The 25056-nt window shown below is 41.7% G+C and overlaps 2 protein-coding genes across 9 annotated transcripts in view; one reads left to right on the plus strand and one right to left on the minus strand.

The window, feature by feature from the left end:
• Positions 1–19921, minus strand: part of tmem68 (transmembrane protein 68) — an 80403-nt gene extending 60482 nt beyond the window's left edge. For 3 of the 6 annotated variants that reach the window (XM_072570562.1, XM_072570560.1, XM_072570563.1), the window contains exons 1-3: positions 19784–19920; positions 19270–19336; positions 11938–12361 (exon numbers count right to left, since the gene is read on the minus strand). In XM_072570562.1, the coding sequence (XP_072426663.1) occupies positions 11938–12262 (325 nt within the window). In that variant the 5' untranslated portion in view covers positions 12263–12361; positions 19270–19336; positions 19784–19920. Of the gene's footprint in view, positions 1–11937; positions 12362–19269; positions 19337–19783 lie in introns of all 6 variants that reach the window. The other 3 variants (XM_072570559.1, XM_072570557.1, XM_072570558.1) reach the window with 3 other exon arrangements.
• A 35-nt stretch (positions 19922–19956) lies between these two features.
• The window catches only part of tgs1 (trimethylguanosine synthase 1), a 56789-nt gene continuing 51689 nt past the window's right edge, over positions 19957–25056 (plus strand). For 2 of the 3 annotated variants that reach the window (XM_072570552.1, XM_072570553.1), the window contains exon 1: positions 19957–20206. In XM_072570552.1, coding sequence (XP_072426653.1) covers positions 20091–20206 — 116 coding nt within the window. In that variant the 5' untranslated portion in view covers positions 19957–20090. The remainder of the gene's footprint in view (positions 20207–25056) is intronic. The other variant, XM_072570554.1, reaches the window with a different exon arrangement.

The raw sequence follows: 25056 nt of genomic DNA on the forward strand, positions 1-25056 counted from the left end.
TTGGCCCAGCTGAATTTGTGTCCTTCATTGTCAGTGTGTATTGACATGAGGGAGAACTGGTCATGTTGTTTTGTTACAAGCTGTTTGTCATGTATTCTGGTGGCAAGTTTCCTGGCTGTTTGTCCTATATAATGTTTCTTGCAGTTGTTAGATGGTGTTTTGTATATCACATTCATCATGCATGTTGGAGGTATGGGGTCTTCTGGCTTGAATAGTAGCTTGAAGTACGGCTGTTAATTTGTGTGCTGTCATTATTCCCAGATGGTGTAGAAGTCTAGTAGTCAGTTCTGAGCCATTTCTAATATAGGTAGGGTAGTCAGAGTGTTGGGGTGCACAGTGTCTTCTTAGTGTTGTTTGTACGCCAGACAGACATCGGCGGATGAAGCTGTTAGGGTACCTGTTATTAGTACAGACTTCGTATAGGTGCTCCTCTTTTTTGTGGACCTCTGGGGTGTTGCAGTGTGTTAGAGCTCTTTTAAACAGAGTCTTGACACAGTTCTATTAGTGGATGTTAGGGTGGTTATTGTTATAGTTGAGAATCTAGTCTGTGTGTGATTCATTTGCTGGTCTCCTCTCAATCTCCCTCTATAAATGCCAATTTATTCACAACTCTGTTGTACATGAATCCTGATACTAAGTCTCACTTTCTCAGTTTGTTGGCCTACGATGCGTCCCTACCCTTATCACATTTTAAATATTCATTCATTTTGCAAATTCCACCATTTAACTGTAGTTCCTAGAGGGCATAAATCCTTTCATCACTTTGACTGCAATATTGTGTACTATCGTATGCCCTGCTGCTTCCAACATGCCCCATGAATGCAGCTTTCAGCTGCCTTCACCCTATCCTTTAGAACTGCTGGCCAAATACCTTTCTAACAATCTTGCAAAGACCAAGCTCTTTCACCAAGCTCATTCCTACTTTCAAATTTTCCCCGACAGCCTGGAATCAATTTTCTTTATACCTATTTGTTAAGTAATGTAAAAACTTTCCTATTGCTAAGGCACAATAGAAATACAAGTCACTGAAACTTACAGCCATATTTGCCTACATGGTTGCAAATCATTTCACTTAGTGTAACCAACTCTCAGATAAGACAGAGCAGCCCTATGGTCTGGTAAACTATGGCATCTTTACATGTTCTAGGCACTGTTTTAATTTTGAAGCTAAGATCATTGTGAAACAAATAAGTGGACTAACTAGTCTCAAATTTAATATTGAACAGCATGTCGCTGTACACGTTTGGCAAAGTTCTTAAGTTGTACTTTTGTTCATGGGAAAAGCACACATCCAATGGAACCAATCACCAAGCTGAAGGGTCACAACTTATTTTCGAGCAATGATACAATATTTAAACAAACTTTTTTTTTAAAACTCATTTGTTGTACAGTTGATATGCATTAAACTTTCAGAAAACCACTGGCAATACTTTGCTGAAATAATTAAAAACCAGTTAAAAACAGAAATAAAAACGTAGGAGCAGGAGTAGGCCGTTCAATCTTTCATTCAATATTGAATGCTCCACCATTCAATATGATCACAGCTGATCATTGAGTTCAGTATCCTAAGCCTGCTCTAACCCCATCTAACTTAATACCTTTAGCTACAAGAGACTTATCTGCCTCCTTCTTGAAAAAACAATGTCTTGGCCTCAATCACTTTATGTGGCAGTGAATTCAACAGGCTCACCACTCTCTTGGTGAAGAAATTTCCCCTTATCTCAGTCCTAAAAAGGTTTACCACCTATCCTACAGCTATGATCTCTGGTTCTGGACTCCCCTAACAGTAGGAACATCCTTCCTGCATCTAACCTGCAGGAACCTTATAGGTTTGTATGACAGCCCACCTCATCCTTCTAAACTCCTGGGAATACAATTCTAACAGATTCAATCACTCCTCATATGTCGGTCCTGCTATCCCAGCAATCAGTTTGAATTACCATCGCTGCACTCCCTCTAGCAAAATCAACTTCATCAGATAAAAAGCACTGCTGCCTCACAGCACCAGAGACCTGGGTTCAATTCCTGCCTCAGGCAACTGTGTGTGGAGTTTGCACATTCTCCCCATATCTGCGTGGGTTTCCTCTGGGTGCTCCAGTTTCCTCCCACAGTCCAAAGATGTGCAGGTTAGGTGAATTGGCCACACTAAATTGCCCATAGTGTTCGGTGAAGGGGTAAATGTAGGGGAATAGGTCTGGGTGGGTTGCTGTTCGGGGTGTCAGTGAGGACTTGTTGGGCCGAAAGCCCTGTTTCCACACTAAGTAATCTACTAAACAAAACTGCATGCAGTATACCTGGTGTGGCCTCACTAATGCCCTGCATAATTATAGTGAGACACCCTTGTTCCTGTACTCTAAGCCTCTCACTATGAAGATCAACTTACAGTTGTGTGTTTACTATCAGCAATTGGTGCATGAAGACATCTAGGTCTTACTGAACAGTCCCCTCTCTCAATTTACAGCCAATCAATAATCTGCCTTCCTATTTTTGCTACGCAAGTGGATAATCTTTCATTTATCCACATTATACTGCATCAGCCAGTGAAAAATAAGTCTGTCAAGCATGATTTCCCTTTTGTAAATCCAAATTGACTATGTCTGGTTTTACCACTGTTTTCTAATTGCTCTGCTATAACATCCTATGGATTCTAACATCTTTTGTACTATTGACATCAGACTCATTGTTGTACAATTCCCAGTTGTCTTTCTACATTCCTTTTTAAGAAGTTGGATTATATTACCTACCATTCAATATGCAGGAACTGTTCCAGAGTCTGAAGAATCTTGGAAAATGACCACCAATGCATCTATTATTTCTCGGGCCACTTCTTTAAGTACTCTTAATATAGATTATCAGGCCTGGAGATTTATCAGCATCAATTTTGGTAGATTAATCATGAAGCAAAGTATGAATTTAGTTCATTAGCCATTTCTTTGTTTCTCATAAATTACCCTGTTTCTGACTGTAAGGGACCTACATAAGTTTCCAATGTTTTCCTTTTACCTACCTGTAAAAACTTTTACAGCCCATTCTTATGTTTCCCACAAGCTTACACCTGCATTCTATTTTCCCTTTCGAAATCAATCTCTTGGTCCTCCTTTGTGAACTTTGAAACTGTTCCAACCCTCAAGTCTTTTTCTTGCCAATTTTTATGTCTCTATTTTGCATCTAATACTATCTCTAACTTCCCTATTAAGTTATGGTTTGCCACTGTCCTCTTTACAGCAGACAGGAAAAAAAACTTTTTTTTAAAAAACGTTTACCCATTCACTCTTTGAATATTTGCCATTGGCTATCTATGGCTATTCCTTCCTGTAACATTCCCCAATCCATCATAACCAACTCACACCTTACATCAGAGTTTCCCTAGTTAAGAATGAGGACACTAGTCTCAGAATCAATTACCTCAATCTCCATCTTGATGAAGAATTCCATCACAGTTGATCTTCCGGAAGATGTCTCTCGAAACTACATTACCAATTATTCCAGATAATACCCTGTCAAAGATCACCTGTTCTCTCGTTGGCCCTCAACATATTGGCCCAGAAAACTATCCCATATACAGAGCAGGAATTCCTCCACGACAATATCATAACTAATTTGATTTTGCCCAACTTCCCCCAGAACCAGTCCCAGAAACATGAAACCCTCACCTTTGCACCATTTCTTTGGCCACTGTTCATCTGATATATTCTGCTATTTCTATTCTGACTAGCACACGGTACTGAGGTCACTACCTTTGAGGTTCTACCTTTCAGCTTGCTGCCTAACTCTCTAGATTCTTTCAGGATATCATCCTTTTTCTATAAAAAACATAAGCCGTTGGTACCAGTGTGTACCACGATCACTCCTTGTTCATCGTCCCCCTCCAGGATGTCATGTAGACCATCCTGTAGTCTCATTTGTAGTCCCAGAAACACCTATTCCTCTTACAGTTGAATCCTCTATGGCAATTGCATTTCCACACTTTTTTGCTCTTCCCCTGTTCAGAAGAGCCAACCACACTGCCACAAATTGGCTGTTGCTGTTATCCCAGATGTCATTCAACTAAAGTATCCGAAGCAGTATATCTAGTTATCAGGGGAACAGCCACAGGGGATTCCTGCACTACCTGCCTAGTCCTATTACTTATGGTACACAATGAGTGGCCAGCTATTCCCTCTCTCCCTATGGAGGCTTAGACTGCAGTGTGACCACCTCCAAACATATGCTATCTACTATTCTCACCTTTGTGGATGCTCCAGTGTCTCCAGCTCCAAAACCAGGAGCTGCACGTGGAGACACACATGCTGGTCTCGGCACTGGAAACGTGCCCAGCTTCCCACGTACAGCAGAAGAAACACAACTGAGCTTTGACTTACCCCTGTAAATGAAACCTTTTGGAAGGTGCTTAATAGCAAATATCTCACTCTAGAGCCTCTTCTTTGCTATCCCATGTTACGATAGAATAAAGCCCTTAGAAAATATAAAGACCGTATAAACTATACCATACATCAAAGAAGTTTCAAAATACCATACATCAAAGAAGTTTCAGAAATGACAACCAGACTGCTAAGATCCCTCAGAATCCTAGTAGCACACAAACCCACCAACACTCTCAAACAAAAACTAGCAAACTTAAAAGACCCCGTACAACCCATGGACAAAACCAACGTCATCTACAAAATTCCATGCAAGGACTGCCACAAACACTACGTAGGACAAACAGGAAGAAGGTTAGCCACCAGGATACACGAACACCAGCTAGTCACAAAAAGACACGACCCTCTCTCCCTCGTAGCTCTACACACGGATGAAAAAAACCACCATTTCGACTGGGACAACACATCTACCCTGGGACAGGCTAAGCAAAGACATGCCAGAGAATTCCTAGAGGCCTGGCACTCCAACCACAACGCCATAAACAAACACATAGATCTAGATACCATCTATCAACCCCTCAGAAAATGAACCGGAAACGACATCACCACAAACCCCAGGAACCCCATCCAGGAGAAAGATATAAATAGAAAGCAGGAGACAACAGCTTCACTTCACTTGGAGGTCGCCACTGATGATCCAGCCAGGTAATGAAACGTCTGGATATCAAACCTACAGCTCAGTGAGCAAACCTACACCATAAACTATAAGTGATAAAAGTTGAAACTTTTACCTGGACTTACCAATTAACTCTCTCCTTTGGAGCCTCTGCTCCTGCAAAATGCTAAGACCACTCCCTTTTTGCCTGTGATGTCACACTTTGATTCTTTCCAACTAGTAGGATATCCTTTCCAAACTACTTCATTAGGACACCAATTGAGAGCACATTCTTCTCAGACTGCTCCACCGTGACACCAAATGCAAAGGCATTCTTCTTAGTCAGCATTGCCTTGATACATCCTAAGAGGAAACCCTTCCCAGACTTGAAAAAAATTTGCACTTGGTGTGTTCCAATTAAAATTTCAGCCTATTTACACACAAGGGCTCAGATCTTCAACGTTTCAGATCATCAGAGAAATAAGCAAGAAGATGTGACACAGTGCCCCTCAAAAAAAAAACAGTAACTCAATGGGAGTTTGCCAGGAAATCTAAATTTCTCTCCCATGCTCCCAGAGACCCCGTCACCAAACAAGTCTTCCACTTTGAGTTGGAGTCGGAGACATTGGACGGTTCTGACACAGTTACCTGAATAATGACCCAGGAAATAAGGCAAAAAAAAGCATTAGTCTAACTGCAAAAGAACTATACAAGTGAATTCCCAGTTAGTCACAATGATCCTCCTGACTCTTGCTATGTCCTTACTCAAGTAACCTGAACCAATTAACTCCCTATCACTGCACCAGCAGCCCTGACCTGATAACACCTTAACCATGAAACACAATGTATTGCAACACATAATCAATAATTTTTTTAAAATAGCCCAACAGTCTAAATTTCAGAATTCAGTTGATTTTTTTCTTTCATGAGGCAGTAAATCATAAGCTTTATGGTAGCACACTGTTAAGTGATAATATTACTGCTGAATTCTTCAATCAAGTTCACTAAACTTACTGCCTCATACCCTCTACTTTTAGTTTTTCCAAAAGGAGCTTTGGAAAAGTTATACTCTGTACCGACTGGAATATAGCAGCTAGTGCAGTAAAAATCAGCATAGATTCCACATAGAGTTTGGTCTCTCCAAAGCTCACTGCACTGAGTCACTTCTGAAGGATTCTCCATTGGAAGATCACACAGAAAAATTAGAGCATAGTAAATGCATTTTTTTCTGAGGGAGAAAGTGAGGACTGCAGATGCTGGAGATCAGAGTTGAGCGGCACTGGAAAAGCACAGCAGGTCAGGCAGCATCCAAAGGGCAGGAGAATAGACATTTTGGGAAAGAGCCCTTCATCAGGAATGAATGATGATGAAGGGCTTATGCCCAAAACATCGATTCTCCTGCTCCTTGGATACTGCCTGACCTGCTGCGCTTTTCCAGCGCCACACTCTCGCATTTTTTTGGGACCAGCTTTTCCAAACAAGTCCAAGAACTCAAAAAAATTATAAAAGCAATGAAGCCCGTTTGGTGGGGTTGCTTGACAAATGAATGCAGGTCAGCACGCTGAAATAACCAATTGCTCTTCTCTGAAGAATGCTATGTAATCTGTCCAAATACAGAGGAACTTCGATTATCCGGGATGAGATTATCCAAATATTGGATTATTTAGAAGATTGCAAGGTCCTGATACTTGGCTAAACTATGTTATCTGGCATTCGATTATCTGGAATTCAATTAACCAAACAAAATACTCCCCACCTATGTCCTTTGGATAATCGAAGTTCTTCTGGAGAGAGACATTGTCTTAAGTTCAGCAGCTCATTCAAACGAAGCAGCTTCAACAATGCAGCAATACGAGGCGTGAAACAGTACTTTAAAAATGGATAAATAACAGGCTTAAGAATAGGAAATATCTAAAGTTGCAAAGAGGTTAAAGCAACACATCTTATCATTCAACTCTCGCATTGCTTCTATTTTTAGATACGCTTATCCAAATTTGACAATAATAGTAAAATAATGCAATGCAAATCATGAAACAAAGTCAAATTCAGAGAATTTGTACTATTAAATAATTGGCAGAGAAGCCAAACATAATATTCATCCAAACTGAATCACTAATGTGACAGCAAGAGTGTATAGGCCACATGACAAATGGAAGGCTTGCATATGATCTGACCAGGAAAAAAATGTTTTGGATTGTTATGGATGATTCTTTAACACTGTCACCCCAGTATTTAGTTGCAGATTGTCAAACTATGCAACTTCCAGTAACCTGATAGAGAGATATTACAGTAAGCATAACAATGATTGCAGCAATCATCAAGGTTTATCCTTTGAGAATGAGGAGAATTCTTGGGACCCCAAACAAAGGGCTTGAAAATTGAAAGGAATTGATTAAGTTGATGCATGTAAGTAAAACACAAATACTGAATTAATACTACAATATAAGACGTTTAGATCAACAAGGAATTTAGGACATGGTTTCCCAATAATAGGAAATGGATACCTCAAGTAAGATACCAAGACAGGCTATTTAAACAGAATATAAATGTTGTCAAGTGAAACACAGTAAGAGGGAAGAGAATCAGACCTTTAGTCTAATTGGTCATCAGCTCTTACCAGGGGAACGCCTGATCGGCTAAGTCTCTGGCACCGAGTCTGGCTCTGTGGCTCAGAAGGAAAGGGAGGAAAATAGGAGAGCGATAAGAATAGGAGATTCAATGACGAGAGGAACAGAGGAGACTCTGTGGTCACAAACAAGACTCCCAGATATGTTGCCTCCCGGGTATCAGCGTCAGGGATGTCTCTGATCGTATCTATAGGATTCTTAAGGGGGAGGGGGAGCAACCAGAGAAGTCGTGGTACACATCGGTACCGATGACATAGCTAGGAAAAGCGATGAGGACCTGAAAAGTGAATTCAGGAGTTAGGTTGGAAGCTAAAAACGCAGGATGCACAGAGTAGTAATCTCAAGCTAGTGAGGCTAGGAACAGAGAGCGAGTGCAGATGAACATGTGGTTGAAGGGCTGGTGTAGGAGAGAGGGCTTCAGATATGTGGATCATTGGTGAAGGTGAGATCTGTACAAGAAGGTTTGCACCTGAACAAGTGCACCAATTTCCTGGGCGGGACATATGCTTGAGCTCCTCGGGAGGGTTTAAACTAGTTTGGAAGGAGTACGGGAACTGGAGGTACGGATCAGAGGATGGCGTAGCTAGCGAACAGCTAGATACGGCGTACAGAAAGTCTGTGAGGAGGGATAGACACTTGATAGGGCAAAGTTTCAGTCAGTGTGATAGGTTAAAGTGTGTTTATTTTAATGCAAGAAGTATCAAGAGTAAGGGTGATGAACTTAGTTCCAACTACTGGTCCATGCTCTATGCTGTTGTGGCCACTATGGAGACAGGAGCAGGAATAGTTGTTGGACATTCCAGGACTCAGATTGTTCAAAAGGAAAAGGTTGGTGGGGCGGGGGGGGGGGGGGCAGGCGAGGGGGGTGGGGGGAAAGAGGTACAAGAGTTCGGGGGTGGGGGGGGGGCAGGGGTGGAATTGCTATTCAGTGATAGCATCACAGCTGCAGAAAGGGATGTGGCTTTGTCTACAGAGTCTGTATTGGTGGAGGTCAGAAACTGGAAAGGAGCAGTCACTTTACTGGGAGTTTTCTACAGACCCCCCAATAACAACAGAGACAGAGAGGAGCAGATTGGGAGGCAGATTTTGGAAAGGTGCAGAAGTAATAGGGTTGTGGTTACAGGTGACTTTAACTTCCCTAATATTGATTGGAACGTCCTTGGTTCAAAGAGTTTGGATGGAGCAGTTTTTGTCAGGTGTGTCCAGGAAGGATTCCTGACAAAATATGTAGATAGGCCGACTGGAGGGGAGACCATATTGAACTTGGTGCTTGGCAACAAACCAGGCTGGGTGTCAGATCTCTCGGTGGGAGAGCATTTCGGTGATAGTCATCACAATTCATTGACATTTACTACAGTCATGGAGAGTGATAGAAGCAGATGGTATGTGAAAGTATTTAATTGGGTAAGGAGGAAATTACAATTCTATTAGGCTGGAGCTGGGGTGTCTAAACTGGACATGGATTTTCTCAGGGAAATGCACGACAGAAATGTGGAGGTTGTTTAGAGGGCACTTGCTGATAGTCCTGAATAGGTTTGTTCCACTTAGGCAAGGAAGGGATGGTGGGGTGAAGGAACCTTGAGTGACAAGGGATGTGGAACATCCAGTCAAGGGGAAGAAGGACGCTTAAGGTTGAGGAAGCAAGAATCAGACAGGTAGCCAAGAAGGAATTGAAGAATGGACTTAGGAGAGCTAGATGGGGCATGAGAAAGCTTTAGCGGGTAGGATTAAGGAAAACCCCAAGGCATTTTATACTTACATGAGGGACAAGGGGATGGCTAGAGTGAGAGTAGGGCTGATCAGGGATAGTGGAGGGAATGTACCTGGAGTTGGAGGTGGTAGGGGAGGTCTTTAATGAATACCATACTTCAGTATTCACTACTGAGACTTCACATTTGTGAAGTCAGCGTGACCAATTCACCTAACCTAACCTGCACATCTTTGGACTGTGGGAGGAAACCCACGCAGACACAGGGAGAATGTGCAAACTCCACATAGACAGTTGCCCAAGGCTGGAATCGAACCAGAGTCCCTAGCCCTGTAAGGCAGCAGCGCCAGCCACTGAGCCACCGTGCCCCACAATGATTACTTGGAAAACCATAGTTTGATTAGAGATAGCCAGCATAGCTTTGGGGGGGGAGGGGGGGGGGGGGGGAAGGTGGGGGCAGGTCAGGTCATGCCTCACAAGCCTGACTGAATTCTTTGAGGTTGGGACAAAACACATTGATGAAGATTGAGCAGTGGACATGGCGTACATGAATTTTAGCAAGGCGTTTCCCCATGGTGGGCTCATTGAGAAAGTGATGAAGCATGGGATACAGAGATATTTAGCGGTCTAGTTACAGAATTGGCTGGCCCATAGAAGACAGAGGGTGGTAATAGATGGAAAGTATTCAGCCTGCAGCAAGGTGACCAGTGGTATTCCATAGGAGTCTGTTCTGGAACCTCTGCTCTTTGTGGTTTTTATAAATGAATGAGGATGTGGAAGTGTGGGTTAGTCGGTTTGCCAATGACATGAAGGTTGGTGGAGTGGTGGATAGTGTGGAGGACTGCTGCAGGTTGCACCGGGACATTGACAGGATGCAGAACTGGGCTGAGAAGTGGCAGATGGAGTTCAACCTGGAAAAGTGTGAAGTGATTTATTTTGGAAGGTCAAATTTGAATGCAGAATACAGGTTTAAAGGCAGGATTCTTGGCAGTGTGGAGGAAAGCGGGACCTTGGTGTCTATGTCCATAGATCCCTCAAAGTTGCACCCAAGTGGGTGGCACGGTGGCACAGTGGTTAGCACTGCTGCCTCACAGCGCCAGAGATCCGGGTTCAATTCCTGCCTCAGGCGACTGACTGTGTGGAGTTTGCACGTTCTCCCCGTGTCTGCGTGGGTTTCCTCCGGGTGCTCCGGTTTCCTCCCACACTCCAAAGATGTGCAGGCAAGGTGAATTGGCCATGCTAAATTGCCCGTAGTGTTAGGTAAGGGGTAGATGTAGATGTAGATGTAGATGTAGGGGTATGGGTGGGTTATGCTTCGGCGGGGCGGTGTGGACTTGTTGGGCCGAAGGGCCTGTTTCCACACTGTAAGTAATCTTATCTAAAAAAAGTAATCTAAAAGTTGATAGCGTTACTAAGAAAGCATATGGTGTTGGCTTTCATTAGCTGGGGATAGAGTTTAAGAGCTGCAAGGTTATGCTGCAGCTCTATACAGCCCTGGTTAGACCACACCTGGAATATTGCGTTCCGTTCTGGTCACCTCATTATGGAATGTGGAAGCTTTAGAGAGGGTGCAGTGGAGATTCACCAGGATGCTGTCTGGACTGGAGGGTATGTCTTATGAAGAACGGGGGAGGGAGCTAGGGCTTTTCTCATTGGAGCAGAGGAGGATGAGAGGTGACTTGATAGAGGTGTACAAGATGATGCAAGGCATAGAAACAGTGAATAGTCAGAGCCATTTCTGCCCTTGCAAAAAGTCTATCACAAGGGGCCATAACTTTAAGGTAGTGGAGGAAGTTTTAAGGGATATATCAGAGGTCGGTTCTTTACACAGAGAGTGGTGGGCACATAGAATGAAATGCCAGCGGTAGTAGTAGAATCAAATACATTAGGTAAAATTAAGTGACTCGTGGATAGGTTCATGGACGATGGTAAAAATGAAGGGTATGTAGATTAATTTGATCTTCGAGTAGGATAAAAGGTCAGCACAACATCGAGGGCTGAAGGGGCTACACTGTGCTGTACTATTCTATGATCTCTTTCCCAAGCATTATCAGATTATTTTCTGTATACTTAAGATAGCCACACCTAATGTGGCCATTTATATTTCAAGATTAATAGGCTAACATGGAATAAAATATTTTCCTACACTTAAGAATCATTTCATCACATATGAACTGTTTTCCAGACTATAATTAATTTACTTAGATCTAATAAGTACAAGATCAAGTTCAATGCTTACAAAGTATTTTTACTGCAAACAAAATTTAAGTTTGATTAAATAATCCACCTTGGCATCTTGATTCAGAAACCTATTACACTTCTGATTAAAAATAAATCCTTCTCCAGTTTTCCTTTAATAAGAATTTAATTTCAATTTTCATCCAGTTTTGGAACTTCTTCCCTTGTAACACCTTGGTTAGCACCTTCACAATTCAAAAACTTTAGTTTGGATCAACTGGAAATTCCCTCCTTTTCAAAACAAAATTTGCTCAACATTTCCTTATCGATTTCTGCTAACCATAATACTTAATGGCTATGCTCAAGAACATAATAAGAAAAGTTAAATTAAGAACGAACACCACTTACCATGCCATATTGTTGCATGTCCATCCCACAGAGTTGCCAAAGTCTTCCGAGCTCCATCCCAAACATTATTCGAATAAGCCACTTGTAGCTCTCTCTTTCTTTTGTACACGTGTAGAAAAAGAATTGAAAGGTATAGGAACAGAATAATAAACAATGGCAAAATGAAGACAATGATGAGGGGAGTGAAAACCCACAGAAGGTAGTCCAAGTAATTCAGGGAGCCTTCCAAAATTTCCAAGCCGGTCCATTTTTCCACTATTTCAATCATGTAAGACACAAAACCCCCATTTTGTCCTTCCAAATAGGATTCGTCAGCAGCAGCCATACCAAACCAACATTATCAAATGTCAGCACAAAGACAGAGTTTGTGGGTCATTACGACAGGTACAGCAGTATTCGCATAAGACTAAAGAGTTCTTGTCAACTGTAGGAACAAAAAGTAGTTTTACAATTTCAGCAATTTAAAAAACTAAGACAAATTACAGACAAGTTAACTAATAATATAAGTAATCATAAATCTTAACCAAACAGTTGGTAAATAGTGGGATTATGACTAGATTTTAGGGCCAAAAATGTGGAGGGTAATCAGGAAATACTGCACTCCCACATCTGATTTCTTCTCAGTCAAATAAATCAAAAATAACTATATAAACAGTCTCTATGTACAACTTATAGTAGGTTAAGTAAGTGAGCAAGAAGTTGGCAAATGGAGTATAATGTGAGAAAATGAGAAGTTGTTCATTTTGAAAGGCAGAACAAAAAAAAACGGAGTATTAGTTAAATGGAGAAGAAAGCAGTGACACAAAAGGGACGTTGGGATACTTATGCATGAAACACAAAATGCTAGAACACAGGTGCAGCAAAGAGTAAAGAGTAGAGAAGTCTTACTGCAATGGTACCAGGTACTGGTGAGAGCACATCTGGAGTACTGAGAGCAGTTTTGGTCTCCTCATTTCAGAAAGGGTATCATACCATTGTAGACAGTTCAGAGAAGGTTCACAAAAATGATCACTAGTATGGAGGGATTGTTTATGAACAAAGGTTAAACAGGTTGGGGCTTTACTCATCTGAACTTAGAAGAATGAGAGGTGATCTTATTGAAATATATAGGATTCTAAGGGGCTTGACAGGGTAAATGCTGACATGATATTTCTAGTCATGGAACAGTCCAGGACCAGAGAACATTGTCTCACGATAAAGGGATGGCAGGTTAAGACTGAGAAGAGGTGGAATTTTGTCTCTTGGAGGATTGAGAATTTGTGGAACTCCTTGCTACAGAAAGCTGGGGCGGGGGGGCGGTGGTCAGAGTCTTTGTGTTTTGAGGAAGAGATTTTAGGCAGAGATAGATTCTTGTTCAGTAGGGGAAAATCAAGGGTTACAGGGAAAATACAGGAAAGTGTTAATGATAAATATCGGATCAGCCATGATCCTATTGAATGGCACAGAGTCAAATGGCCTATTCCTGATTTTATTTCTTGGTCTTAATAATTTTGATCAACAGCACTATTGTAATTTTAAAACCACCATAAGAAACATTAACATTTATACTGCCATGGCTAAATACATGCCAGCATGGTAAAATAGGTTAATATATAGGCACGGTGGTGCAGTGGTTAGCACTGCTGCCTCACAGCACCAGGGACCCAGGTTCAATTCCAGTCTTGGGTGATGGAGTTTGCACATTCTCCCCGTGTCTGCATGGGTTTCCTCCGGGTGCTCCGGTTTCCTCCCACAGTCCAAAGATGTGCAAGTTAGGTGAATTGGCCATGCTAAATTGCCCGTAGTGTTAGGTGCATTAGTCAGGGGTGAATGTAGGGAATGGGTCTGGGTGGGTTTCTCTTTGGAGGGTCGGTGTGGAATTGTTGGGCCAAAGGGCCTGTTTCCACACTGTAAGGAATCTAATCTAATATTTTAAGATCATGACAACAGTAACGCTAATTTGAGTCGCATACACTTAACATTAGAAAGCTCAAGAATGCCAATCTTTCCACAATTCATTCATAGTTAAAAGACTGACTTTCAGAAGATGTAGCAGACCTTATTCTAAAAATTACATCTCAAACAGGCCACTGAAATTAATTTGTTGGTACTTAACCTCTGAGCAAGAGGTTCTATCCACACTTAGTTATCATTTTCCTATACTGTTCAACTTCTTTGCCTTCATTCAGCTATTCAATCTAATTTTGTTGACATAGTTCTATATCCTCTCAATTTCTCATGTAAAAAAAATGTTTTTCCTACTCTGCTTATTTAACTTTGTATAGGCTTCTTGTTCAAGACCCAATGACTGAAATAATTTTCCCCTAAAATCTCCCCAACTCAACTTTTCTAATTCTATATAGTTCCACTATTTTCATAAGCTAAATATTCTCATTGAAAAAACTAGCCTTTGCTCTTAGCAACCTTGACCACCTGTATTTTACTCTCTCTAAAGATTCAACATCCTTATAGGGAATAGATACATAATTCCCCTTTCTAGGTCTTTTAAAAGTTGCAGATCTGCTCACCATTAGCTGTTGGTTTTCATCGAATTTATCTTTGATAAATTAAGAATTCCATTCATTTATATTTTAGACTTGTTTTAGAACATAGAAAATAGAACATAGAACAATACAGCACAGAACAGGCCCTTCGGCCCACGATGTTGTGCCGAACTTCTATCCTAGATTAAGCACCCATCCATGTACCTATCCAAATGCCGCTTAAAGGTCGCCAATGATTCTGACTCTACCACTCCCACGGGCAGCGCATTCCATGCCCCCACCACTCTCTGGGTAAAGAACCCACCCCTGACATCTCCCCTATACCTTCCACCCTTCACCTTAAATTTATGTCCCCTTGTAACACTCTGTTGTACCCGGGGAAAAAGTTTCTGACTGTCTACTCTATCTATTCCTCTGATCATCTTATAAACCTCTATCAAGTCACCCCTCATCCTTCGCCGTTCCAACGAGAAAAGGCCGAGAACTCTCAACCTATCCTCGTACGACCTACTCTCCATTCCAGGCAACATCCTGGTAAATCTTCTCTGCACCCTCTCCAAAGCTTCCACATCTTTCCTAAAGTGAGGCGACCAGAACTGCACACAGTACTCCAAATGTGGCCTAACCAAAGTCCTGTACAGCTGCAACATCACCTCACGACTCTTGAATTGAATCCCTCTGCTAATGAACGATAATACTCCATAGGCCTTCTTACAAACTCTATCCACCTGAGTGGCAACCTTCAAAGATCTATGTACATAGACCCCAAGATCCCTCTGTTCCTCCACCTGACCAAGAACCCTACCATTAACCCTGTATTCCGCATTCTTATTTGTCCTTCCAAAATGGACAACCTCACACTTGGCAGGGTTGAACTCCATCTGCCACTCCTCAGCCCAGCTCTGCATCATATCTAAGTCCCTCTGCAGCCGATAACAGCCCTCCTCACTGTCCACAACTCCACCTATCTTTGTATCATCTGCAAATTTACTGACCCACCCTTCGACTCCCTCATCTAAGTCATTAATAAAAATTACAAACAGCAGAGGACCCAGAACTGATCCCTGCGGAACTCCACTTGTAACTGGACTCCATGCTGAATATTTACCATCTACCACCACTCTCTGACTTCGACCGGTTAGCCAGTTTTCTATCCAATTGGCCAAATTTCCCTCTATCCCATGCCTCCTGACTTTCCGCATAAGCCTACCATGGGGAACCTTATCAAATGCCTTACTATCAGAGATATTATTTATAATCTTGTGAATTTGCATTGCTATGTAACTATCTTTCTATAGCTTGCCTCCCATCAGAATCAGGAGCAGTAAACAAAATTAAAACTAATCAGATGTAGCAGGGGTTGGAGGCCAAGAGTTTGATATGTGCTGTCAGCAACTAAACTGGCATCAGAGCAAGGGAAAATCTGCCTGACCATTTGAGATGCACCCAGCCTTCCACTGTGGCAAGAAGGAGTCCTTGCTGATCTAATATGGGCTGATGGATATTGAGTACCTTCTCTGCTCCGATGGTGAACCACAAGCAAGTAGAACTGCAGGCTTAGACTCAAGTCCACAGCACAGAAAGAAGCCCTTCAGCACATTGTTTTTGACAGGTGCAGATTTAACCACCTAACCGTCTAACCCTATTTCTAGCACTTGGCTCAAATGGCTTCTCGAATAGGGCAGGGTTGTTAAGGGTGTGTTCAGTTCCACCAATGCTGCACAATCTTGGCTCCAATCATCTTACCTATTCCTATAACAAGACAAATACCATGCACCACCAGGACTCTATGGTTGTTGGCAAGCAATAGCTACCACACTTAAATAAAAATTTGGCACAGGCATCTTCCAAACCTAAAAAAATGAGGTTTGGAACCTGAAACACAAAGACCCTCACAAACAACCACGGAAGCGACAGATCTGAATGTCTTATTGCTTAGTGTCCAGGAACTCCCAACGCAACATCCTAACAAGCAGGAGAAGGTTAACTCAAAAGAACAACATGGCAAACACACATTCAGGAAGGTTAACTCGGAGGATGAATGCCAATTCCTATACTTTATTTTCACTAGCAAAAGTGAATCAGCTCACCATCTTTGAGCTGATCTCCAGCATCCACGGTTCTATGTTTTTCACCAGTCATCCATGAGATGAGAGGCCAAAGAGGAATTCCATTCCAGACTTGATCAGCCATTGTCTCATTCCCCACAGGAAGACAAGGTGCAAGCCGCAGGAAATTCAATGGCTTCGGACTGGAGGCTCCACGAAGAAACATCTACTCAGTGTCACACAGCCAACCTTCCAATACTCAAAAAACAGGATGCACACAGAATGGCCACACTGCCTGGTCTGTTCATAAATTCATCATAAGTAACACTTAAAAAGAGACTGTAGGTTTCTTTACCAAGTTACGTCAAGACTGAGTTGACAAGAATGACCAGGAGATCCTATAACAACTAAATTGCAAGTGCAAGGTATCCCTGACATGAAAGCACATCAGATAGCAAACAAAGAAAAACATTCTACAAACAAATGAATGCTGAGATCCAACAAAATCCCATGACTGAAAGAATTGGTGGAAAGAGCGCAGGAAGTCTAGAAACTCACTCACAATGACTTGCTTTGATTCTTCAGTAAAGATAATCTACAGCCAAAAAACCTAGCTTACAGAGTTGAAAGAGGAATGGTACTCACCAAACACAGAAAGGCAGTCAGTCCTTAATGGAAGGAGCACAACGAGAATCTTCTCAATATGGGTACCACTGACAAAGTCTCAAAGCATGCTACCTGCCATTATTCTTCACATGAATACATGACTTCAGCTCATTCCCCTCTAAGGAGAGCATGCCAGAAGACCTCCAATAAACTGTAACTGAAATCATTTTCAAGTCCACCGCTGAGAAGATCCTCAAATGCCTCCTCGCCGCAGTTGAACAACTCCTAACAGAGTTGGATGCAGATTCCAAACATCAAGAGGCAGGCCACATTGTCCACTTTTTTGATGCAAGACTTCCAAAATGAGCTCAGTCATGGTAAGCATTTACTAGGTGAGAAGAGAAAACACTTCAAGAATGTCCTTAAAGCCTCCTTGTAAAAAGGAATGTAATATCCAACTCATAGGAATCTCTGATCCAAGTTCATATAAACTGGAGAAACACCATTAAGTTTTCAATATGCCCAGGTGGAAGACCATCACTGCATCTCCACAGCAAAGAGGCTGCTAGCTCCACAAAAATTAATGTTAAGATTGTACAACTTACTATAAACACTTTTCAGACTTTACTTAGCAAGTAAACTGAAGTTATTATTTTCTAATCATAAAGAAATATTTGATACTGGCACGGTGGCACTGCTGTCTCACAGCGCCAGAGACCCGGGTTCAATTCCCGCCTTGGGCGACTGACTGTGTGGAGTTTGCACGTTCTCCCCGTGTCTGCGTGGGTTTCCTCCGGGTGCTCTGGTTTCCTCCCACAGTCCAAAGATGTGCAGGTCAGGTGAATTGACCATCCTAAAAAATTGCCCGTAGTGTAGGTTAGGGGTATGGGTGGGTTGCGCTTTGGCGGGGCGGTGTGGACTTGTTGGGCCAAAGGGCCTGTTTCCACACTGTAAGTAATCTAATCTAATCTAATCTGTGTACCTGAATTCAGGAAATAAACTGTGGCAGAAAGGAGTTAACTAAAATGAATTAAAGAAAGGCATCTGGATGGGTATATGAATAGGAAGGGTTTGGAGGGATATGGGCCAAGTACTGGCGAATGAGACTAGATTAGGTTGTGATATTTGGTCTATGTTTCCATGCTGTACATTTCTATGACTCTAAATGTTTGTCCACATCTACAGAATAAATGAAACAGGATGTAGGAAAAATAGTAAACAAAAAAAACTTATAGAAGAGAAGGTGGCAAAGCAGAAAGATGCCAGGAACAATCCCACAGGGCAAAGTAACAAAACTAAAACCCATGATTAAAAGAACCAAACAAGTTTCAGAAACTGTGGATCTCAACTCCCCAGAACTGGACTGGGAACAGGCTAAGTGACATCAAGTCCCTTCAGAATCTTGAACTTTTCAATAAGACCACCTTATATTCTTTTGAACGAAGACCACAGAACCAATTCATGCAACTTCTCATGGGAACCAACCTACTGCATCTTCACTGTTCCACTCCACTACCTTAGATACATTGCTTCACAGTATATGGTTCAAAGTGAACTTATCAAACATGAGAAAGTGTATTATTACAGCATCAATTTGCTGAATCACTTTGCCAGATATCAACTGAATTTTAAAGATATGACAATTATAGCTCCACAAATCTAAGTCCTTGGAATATAAGTCAAACAAATCAAAAAGAATCTAATCAGAATTTAGCAATATAGACAGCAAAGCAGAACATCATTTTGCACAGGATTGTTTTTTGCCACTTTCCCTAAGGAGGGCATCAACACGATGTTTCTAAATACAATCCAGAATATCTGAAAGTAGCTGGGAGGAGGTCTCCATAACCAGTAGCCCAGAAACAGATTGAGTTTGATTTATTCTGGTCATATGTACAGATATAGTGAGAAGTATTGTTTTGCATGCAACACAGGCAGAGTGTATTACACAAAGTGTATCAAGGTAGCAAAATAAAGTTACGGCCGCAGAGAGCAAGAGAGATCAACATTGACATTGTTCAAAAGTATGATAACAGCTGGGAAGAAGCTGTTCTTGGATCTGTTCGTTCATGTTTTCAAACCTCTATAATCACCTTAAGTGATCATGTGGCAGTGAATCAAATTAGCAGTTTATTTTTTCAAGAGAAAAGTCAGTTTCAAAATAACTTTCATATTCATGAGGAATGCTGACTTACCTTTCTTGCAAAACTGTTATTCTATCCATTTCCTGCATAGTGAGTCCACAAGTGATTAAAGATTACACTACATAATTGGATAAATAAAATGGTATAATTATGCTCTAACATGTGAAATTTCAGGTCTATGTTCACTAAGATACCAACCATATATTATTCCTAAAGGAGATCTGACCTGCTCAATCCTAATCCCATGAAACCATTTTATTTTACAAAACACTCTTAATTAACTATTGTTCAAACTTCACATTGCAGATACAGCTTTAAAAAAATCAAGAGTCCCTGGACAAAACTAAACCCTTATTTATCTTTGATCTCTTATCAGATATTAATATATGATGCAGAAATAATGCATTTTGTTTAGCTCCAGTTTGTACTTCAAAGCAAAAGGGAGATAATGTCGCTATTTGAGCAGAATAGTTAGTGAAAGCCTTCTGATGAAACATAAAAAAGACCTTCCCACTCTGCCCTGATCTACCTCTGCCTTCCTCTCGATATATCCCACCTCACTCACCCTCTGACACTGGTTCCCCAATCAGCTGCTCCATCATTCACCAATCGCTTATTTACTGCTAAAAGGATCACCCGAGTCCTCTGGATTCTGGGCCTCTCCTTCTCCTGAATTTCCACTTCCTATGTGAGTGACCACTCCCTCTGGTTCCGCCAGGGTGCGCAGACGGCACTTCCGGCGAGGTGTGTCAGATCGACAAAAAAATCCTGACCTCACTTACCGGAAAGTGTAACACACTGCAGCCCTGACCTCGTCGGAAGTTTGTTATGGTGCTGGTTGGGTAGCCGGAATAAGATTGTCGGGTGCTGAGATGATAGACAACATGTGTGAGAACTGGAGTATGGTGGCGGAAATCGTCCTGTCTTTCGAAGGTTGCAGTGAGGAGACGGAACAGATCCTCTGCTTCTGCAGCAGAGCCTACGTCCAGTAAGTCTGTCTTGCTGACCTCCTGCTCTTTCTCCCACTTGCAGATTTTCCTCATTAACTTTCTCCAAACTACATCTGCAAATCTTTTAAATTGTGCCCTGGACACCAAGTCTAGACTGCTAAAATATATCCAGAAAAGCAGTGGTCCCAAAACCACTGTCTATCAGGTTCTATCGTGTGGAGGCGCTGGTGTTGGACTGGATTTGACAAAGTTAAAAATCACACAAAACCAGGTTATAGTCCAACAGGTTTATTTGGAAGCAATGGCTTTTGGAGTGCTGTTCCTTTGTCAGCTAGCTGTGGAGCAGTATCATAGGGTTCAGAAAAGATTTACAAGGATCTTGCCAGGGTTGGAGGATTTGAGCTATAGGGAGAGGTTGAATAGACTGGGGCTGTTTTCTCTGGACCATTGGAGGCTGAGGGGCATGGACAGGGTAAAGAGACAAGGTCTTTTCCCTGGGCTGGGTGAGTCCAGAACTAGACGGCATAGGTTTAGGGTGAGAGGGGAAAAATATAAAAGAGACCTATGAGGCTGGTGTGTGTGTGGAATGAGCTGCCAGAGGAAGTGGTGGAGGCTTGTACAATTGCAACATTTAAAAGGTATCTGAATGGGTGTATGAATAGGAAAGGTTTGGAGAGATATGGGCCGGGTGCTGGCAGGTGGGATTAGATTGGGTTAGGATATCTGGTCGGCATGGACAAGTTGGACTGAAGGGTCTGTTTCCGTGCTGTATATCTCTATGACTGTATGACTATAAGACACAGAATTTGTAGCAAAGAGTCACAGCGTCATGCAATTGAAACAATATATTGAGCAAACCTAGATTGCTGTTGGAAGTCTGCGTATTAATGAACTGAAACCTGTAACCCATTCTAAAAGATGAAAAACTTAATAGCAATCTAGGTTTGTTCAATATATCATATCAGTTGCATGACACTATGATCCTTTGCATTAAGTTCTGTCATTATGATCGTGCTGTGAAAGCTAGTGCTTCCACATAAATCTGTTGAACTCTATCACCTGGCATTATGATTTTTTTATCTTTATCTGATTCTAGTTTGATAAACAACTGTTCAACACTTATTCCCTGTCACTCGTCAACTTTGCGTCAGTTATCAGGTGCTGTTTGATCTTCACGTTCTTAGTCTTTTTGTAGTTCAGATTTCCCTATGTTTATCACATCAACTACATTACCCTCAAACATCTCCCTGATAGTGTATTTGTTCACTCCTGGCTCTGCCTTTTACCCATGCCCATCACTTTGATCATTGGTATCATGTAAATTTATTTAGTGAAGCTGTGTAAGGGGAAATGTTGATCACAGTTCATTCCAATTTATTGTTTAGTTTTGCCAACAGTGACAACAAAAATTGAACAAATTAACATTTTACTGATGCATGTATTCCTTATGATTCTTGGATTCCCACAATTGTTGCTTCCTGAGCCAAAGGTTACACTGGCTAAATAAAAATCAATAAGCACACTAAAATAAGTTGTCATAGAGTGTAAATACAAACATACAAACATGTATACCCACTTTTAGAGAGCAAAAAAAGCCATAGTATATTTCATGTACCTATATGATTCTTGATACACAGCTCATCTCTTCACATTTATCTACATCATAGTACAGCACTTCAAAAATAACTACTAAAAGAAGTTTTGCTGGTATATTTGATGTCAGTAAACTTTATTTTGCCTCCACATGATTCCTGATGATCACATGTATCAACATTAAGACTTTGGCTTCTGTAATGTATTAACATAATCCCATGCCAGTGCTTAAATAGCCAATTTGATAGCCCAATGAGCTTGCACATGGAGATCTGGACTGGAATTTAGAGAGTGACAAAAAAGGACAGTCAGGTTTATGTCACAAAACTTGGGATACAACAAAGCACTTTACAACCACCAAAGTATTCTGTTGCACTGACTTAGCCAAACTTAACAAATTTCTAGAGGTGACGAAGTGGTAGAAGCTTTCTCGATCAGTTTGATCAATTATTTCAGTGTTAGTTTAGGACAAATTAGATGCTCGTTGCCAAGCTTTGCCAGATGACTGGCCACACCTACAAAATTGTGGAAACTTCTCGAAACAGTATTCGGTACAAAATTAATAGCCATGTGGACAAGATAGACTAATTGTAGAGAGCAAGTATGTTTTCTTAAGAGTACTTCATGTGTAATCAATTTGCTAGAATTCATTTGAAGACTCTCTGACCCAAGGTATCCAAAGGATTGGCGAGACCATTTCATTTGATGTGGCATATGTGGATTTCCAAAATGTGTTTGATATAGTGCCACACTGAGCAAAATTACTTTGGATATTAAATTGGTTGAGGAGCAGAAAATGGAGTAATGCTTAAGGGATGCTCCTTGACCTGTGAAGTTTGCAGTGCTGTTCCCCAATAATTAGGTTTAGGTCCCTTCGTTCTTCTGATTTATTTTAATATCCTGGATCTTGGTGTACATTTGAACTTTGTAGATGTTGCAATGTTTGGAAGTATTGTAAACTATCTAAACTGTGGAAGATCGATTTAAGATATAAACATGTTGGCAGAATTGGTGGGCAGATAACAAATGAACTTCAATGCAGAAAAGTTTGAAGTCCTTCAGTTTGATAGACAGACAATGGAAAGGGCTGTCCAAGATGGCGGTAGATTAGCAGGGTTGGGTATGGACTCTTGCCCAGAGCTCATCTGCTCCCACCTCTTTTTTTTTTTCCCCCCTCTTTCTCTCTCTTTGTTTTTCTTTCACTTTTTCTTTTGTTTATCTTTTATGTGGTGGGTTGGTTGGCAGCATCAACATGGCTCTGAGAATAGGCTGTGTAGGGTGATTGGAGGTGGTGGATGTAGCTTCTCCCTGCAATTTAAATATGGTGGCGGCAATAACAAGGACATCTTTATGGCATTCCAGACTGGTGGCAGTGGCAGCAAAGATGCTCCTGCAACTGGAGGCAGCGGTGGCAGCAGACTCTTCAAGACAACGGCACAGGCAAGCTGACATTTGCAGCCAAGATAGGACTCTTGGCACTGCGGTGGCCTGGCCTGGCAGTGGAGCCATGCAGTCCTAGTGACAGTAAACCCATAGTGGGGACTCCTGGCACGGTGGTGGCTGTAGTGACAGCAGCATGATATGTCTGGAAAGGAAGCTCCTGGCATCATCAAGGCAGCAGCAGGCTGATTGTGGTCGTGGTAGGCGCAGAGCAGACATTTCTGGTTATGGGCAAGGTGGCAGCAGCAGCAGAGCCTGGGACCCCTAGTTGAGGGATGAGTATGGGTTCAGCATGGGACTTGGCGGCATCGGTGTGAAGAGCCCAGTGGCAAAGAGATGGTGTCTAGAGTGATGAATCCCACATTGGTGGGTGTGGTGCAGATGGCGGCAAGGTGATTGGGCACTCTTTCAGTTACAGGAGGCTAGGTGCCGATGTGGACTGGTTTGGAAGGACTATTGCATTGAACTTTCCTCTATTTTTCTAATTTATTTCCATGATGTAAAGACTCATTTCTTTATTGTTCTACATGTTTCCCTAAGAAATTTTACTTAATAATCATGGTACCTTTGTACCCAAAATGGTGCCTTTAAATGGTGACTTGTAAACTGTACACATTTGAGGACATGTGACAATAAAGCTAATTTAATTCTAATTAGGAACCTAAGTCACTATTGGAATACTGTATTCAATTCTGTTTTCCCTGCTGTAGGAAGAATATTGTGAAACTTGAAAGGGTTCAGAAAAGATTTACAAAGATGTTGTCAGGGTTGCAGGTTTTGAGCTATGGGGAGAAGCTGAGTAGACTAGGGCTCTTCTCCTTGGAGGATCGGAGGCTGAGAGGTGATGTTTTGGAGATTTATAAAATTGAGGCATGGGAAGGGTAAATAGACAACTTCTTTTCCCAGGGTGGAGGAGTCCAAAACCACGTTTAAGGTCAGATTGGAAAATTTAAAAGGGAACTAAGGGGCAACTTTTTCTTAAGGAGGGTGACCTGTGTATGGAATGAGCTGCCAGAGGAAGTGGTGGAAACTGCTAACATTACAACATTTAAAAGGATGGGTATATGAATAGGAAGTGTTTAGAGGAATATGGGCCAAATGCTGGTAAACGGGACTAGATTAATTTAGGATGTCTGGTCGGCATGGATGAATTGGACTGAATGTTCTGTTTCCATGCTGTGTATCTCTGCGAACAAGCGTAGGCCATTCAGCCCCTTAACTCTGTTCCAACATTCAATCAGATCATGTATGATCTGTGGCTTAACTCCATATATCTGCCTTTGGCCCGTATTCCTTATACCTTTGCTTAACAAAAATGCATCTTTCTTCAGAATTGTATCCTTTATAAAAATCTGAGAGGATTGGAGCTTTTGAATTACAGGGAGAGGCTGAATAGGTTGGAGCTGTTTTCCGTGGAGTGTCAGAGGCTGAGAGATGACCTTCTAGAGGCTTATAAAATGAGAGGTATGGATGGGGTGAATAGCAAAGTTCTTTTATTCTAGGTTGGACAAGTCCAAAACTAGAGGCATAGGTTTAAGGTATGAGGAGAAAGAGATTTAAAAAGGATCTAAGGTGTAACACTTTCATGCAGTGGATGGTGTGTGTATGGAATGAGTTGCCAGAGGAAATGGTGGAGACTGGTTCAATTATAGCATCTGGATAGATATATGAATATGAAGGGTTTAGAGAGATATTAGCCAAATGCTGGCAAATACGACTAGGTCAGGTTGGGATGTCTGGTTGATGTAGTAAAAACAAGGACTGCAGATGCTGGAAACCAGAGTCTAGATTAGAGTGGTGCTGGAAAAGCACAGCAGGTCTGGCAGTATCTAAGGAGCAGGAAAATCGATGTTTC

The sequence above is a fragment of the Chiloscyllium punctatum genome, chromosome 5 (assembly GCF_047496795.1).
Source record: "Chiloscyllium punctatum isolate Juve2018m chromosome 5, sChiPun1.3, whole genome shotgun sequence".
Lineage (NCBI taxonomy): Eukaryota > Metazoa > Chordata > Chondrichthyes > Orectolobiformes > Hemiscylliidae > Chiloscyllium > Chiloscyllium punctatum.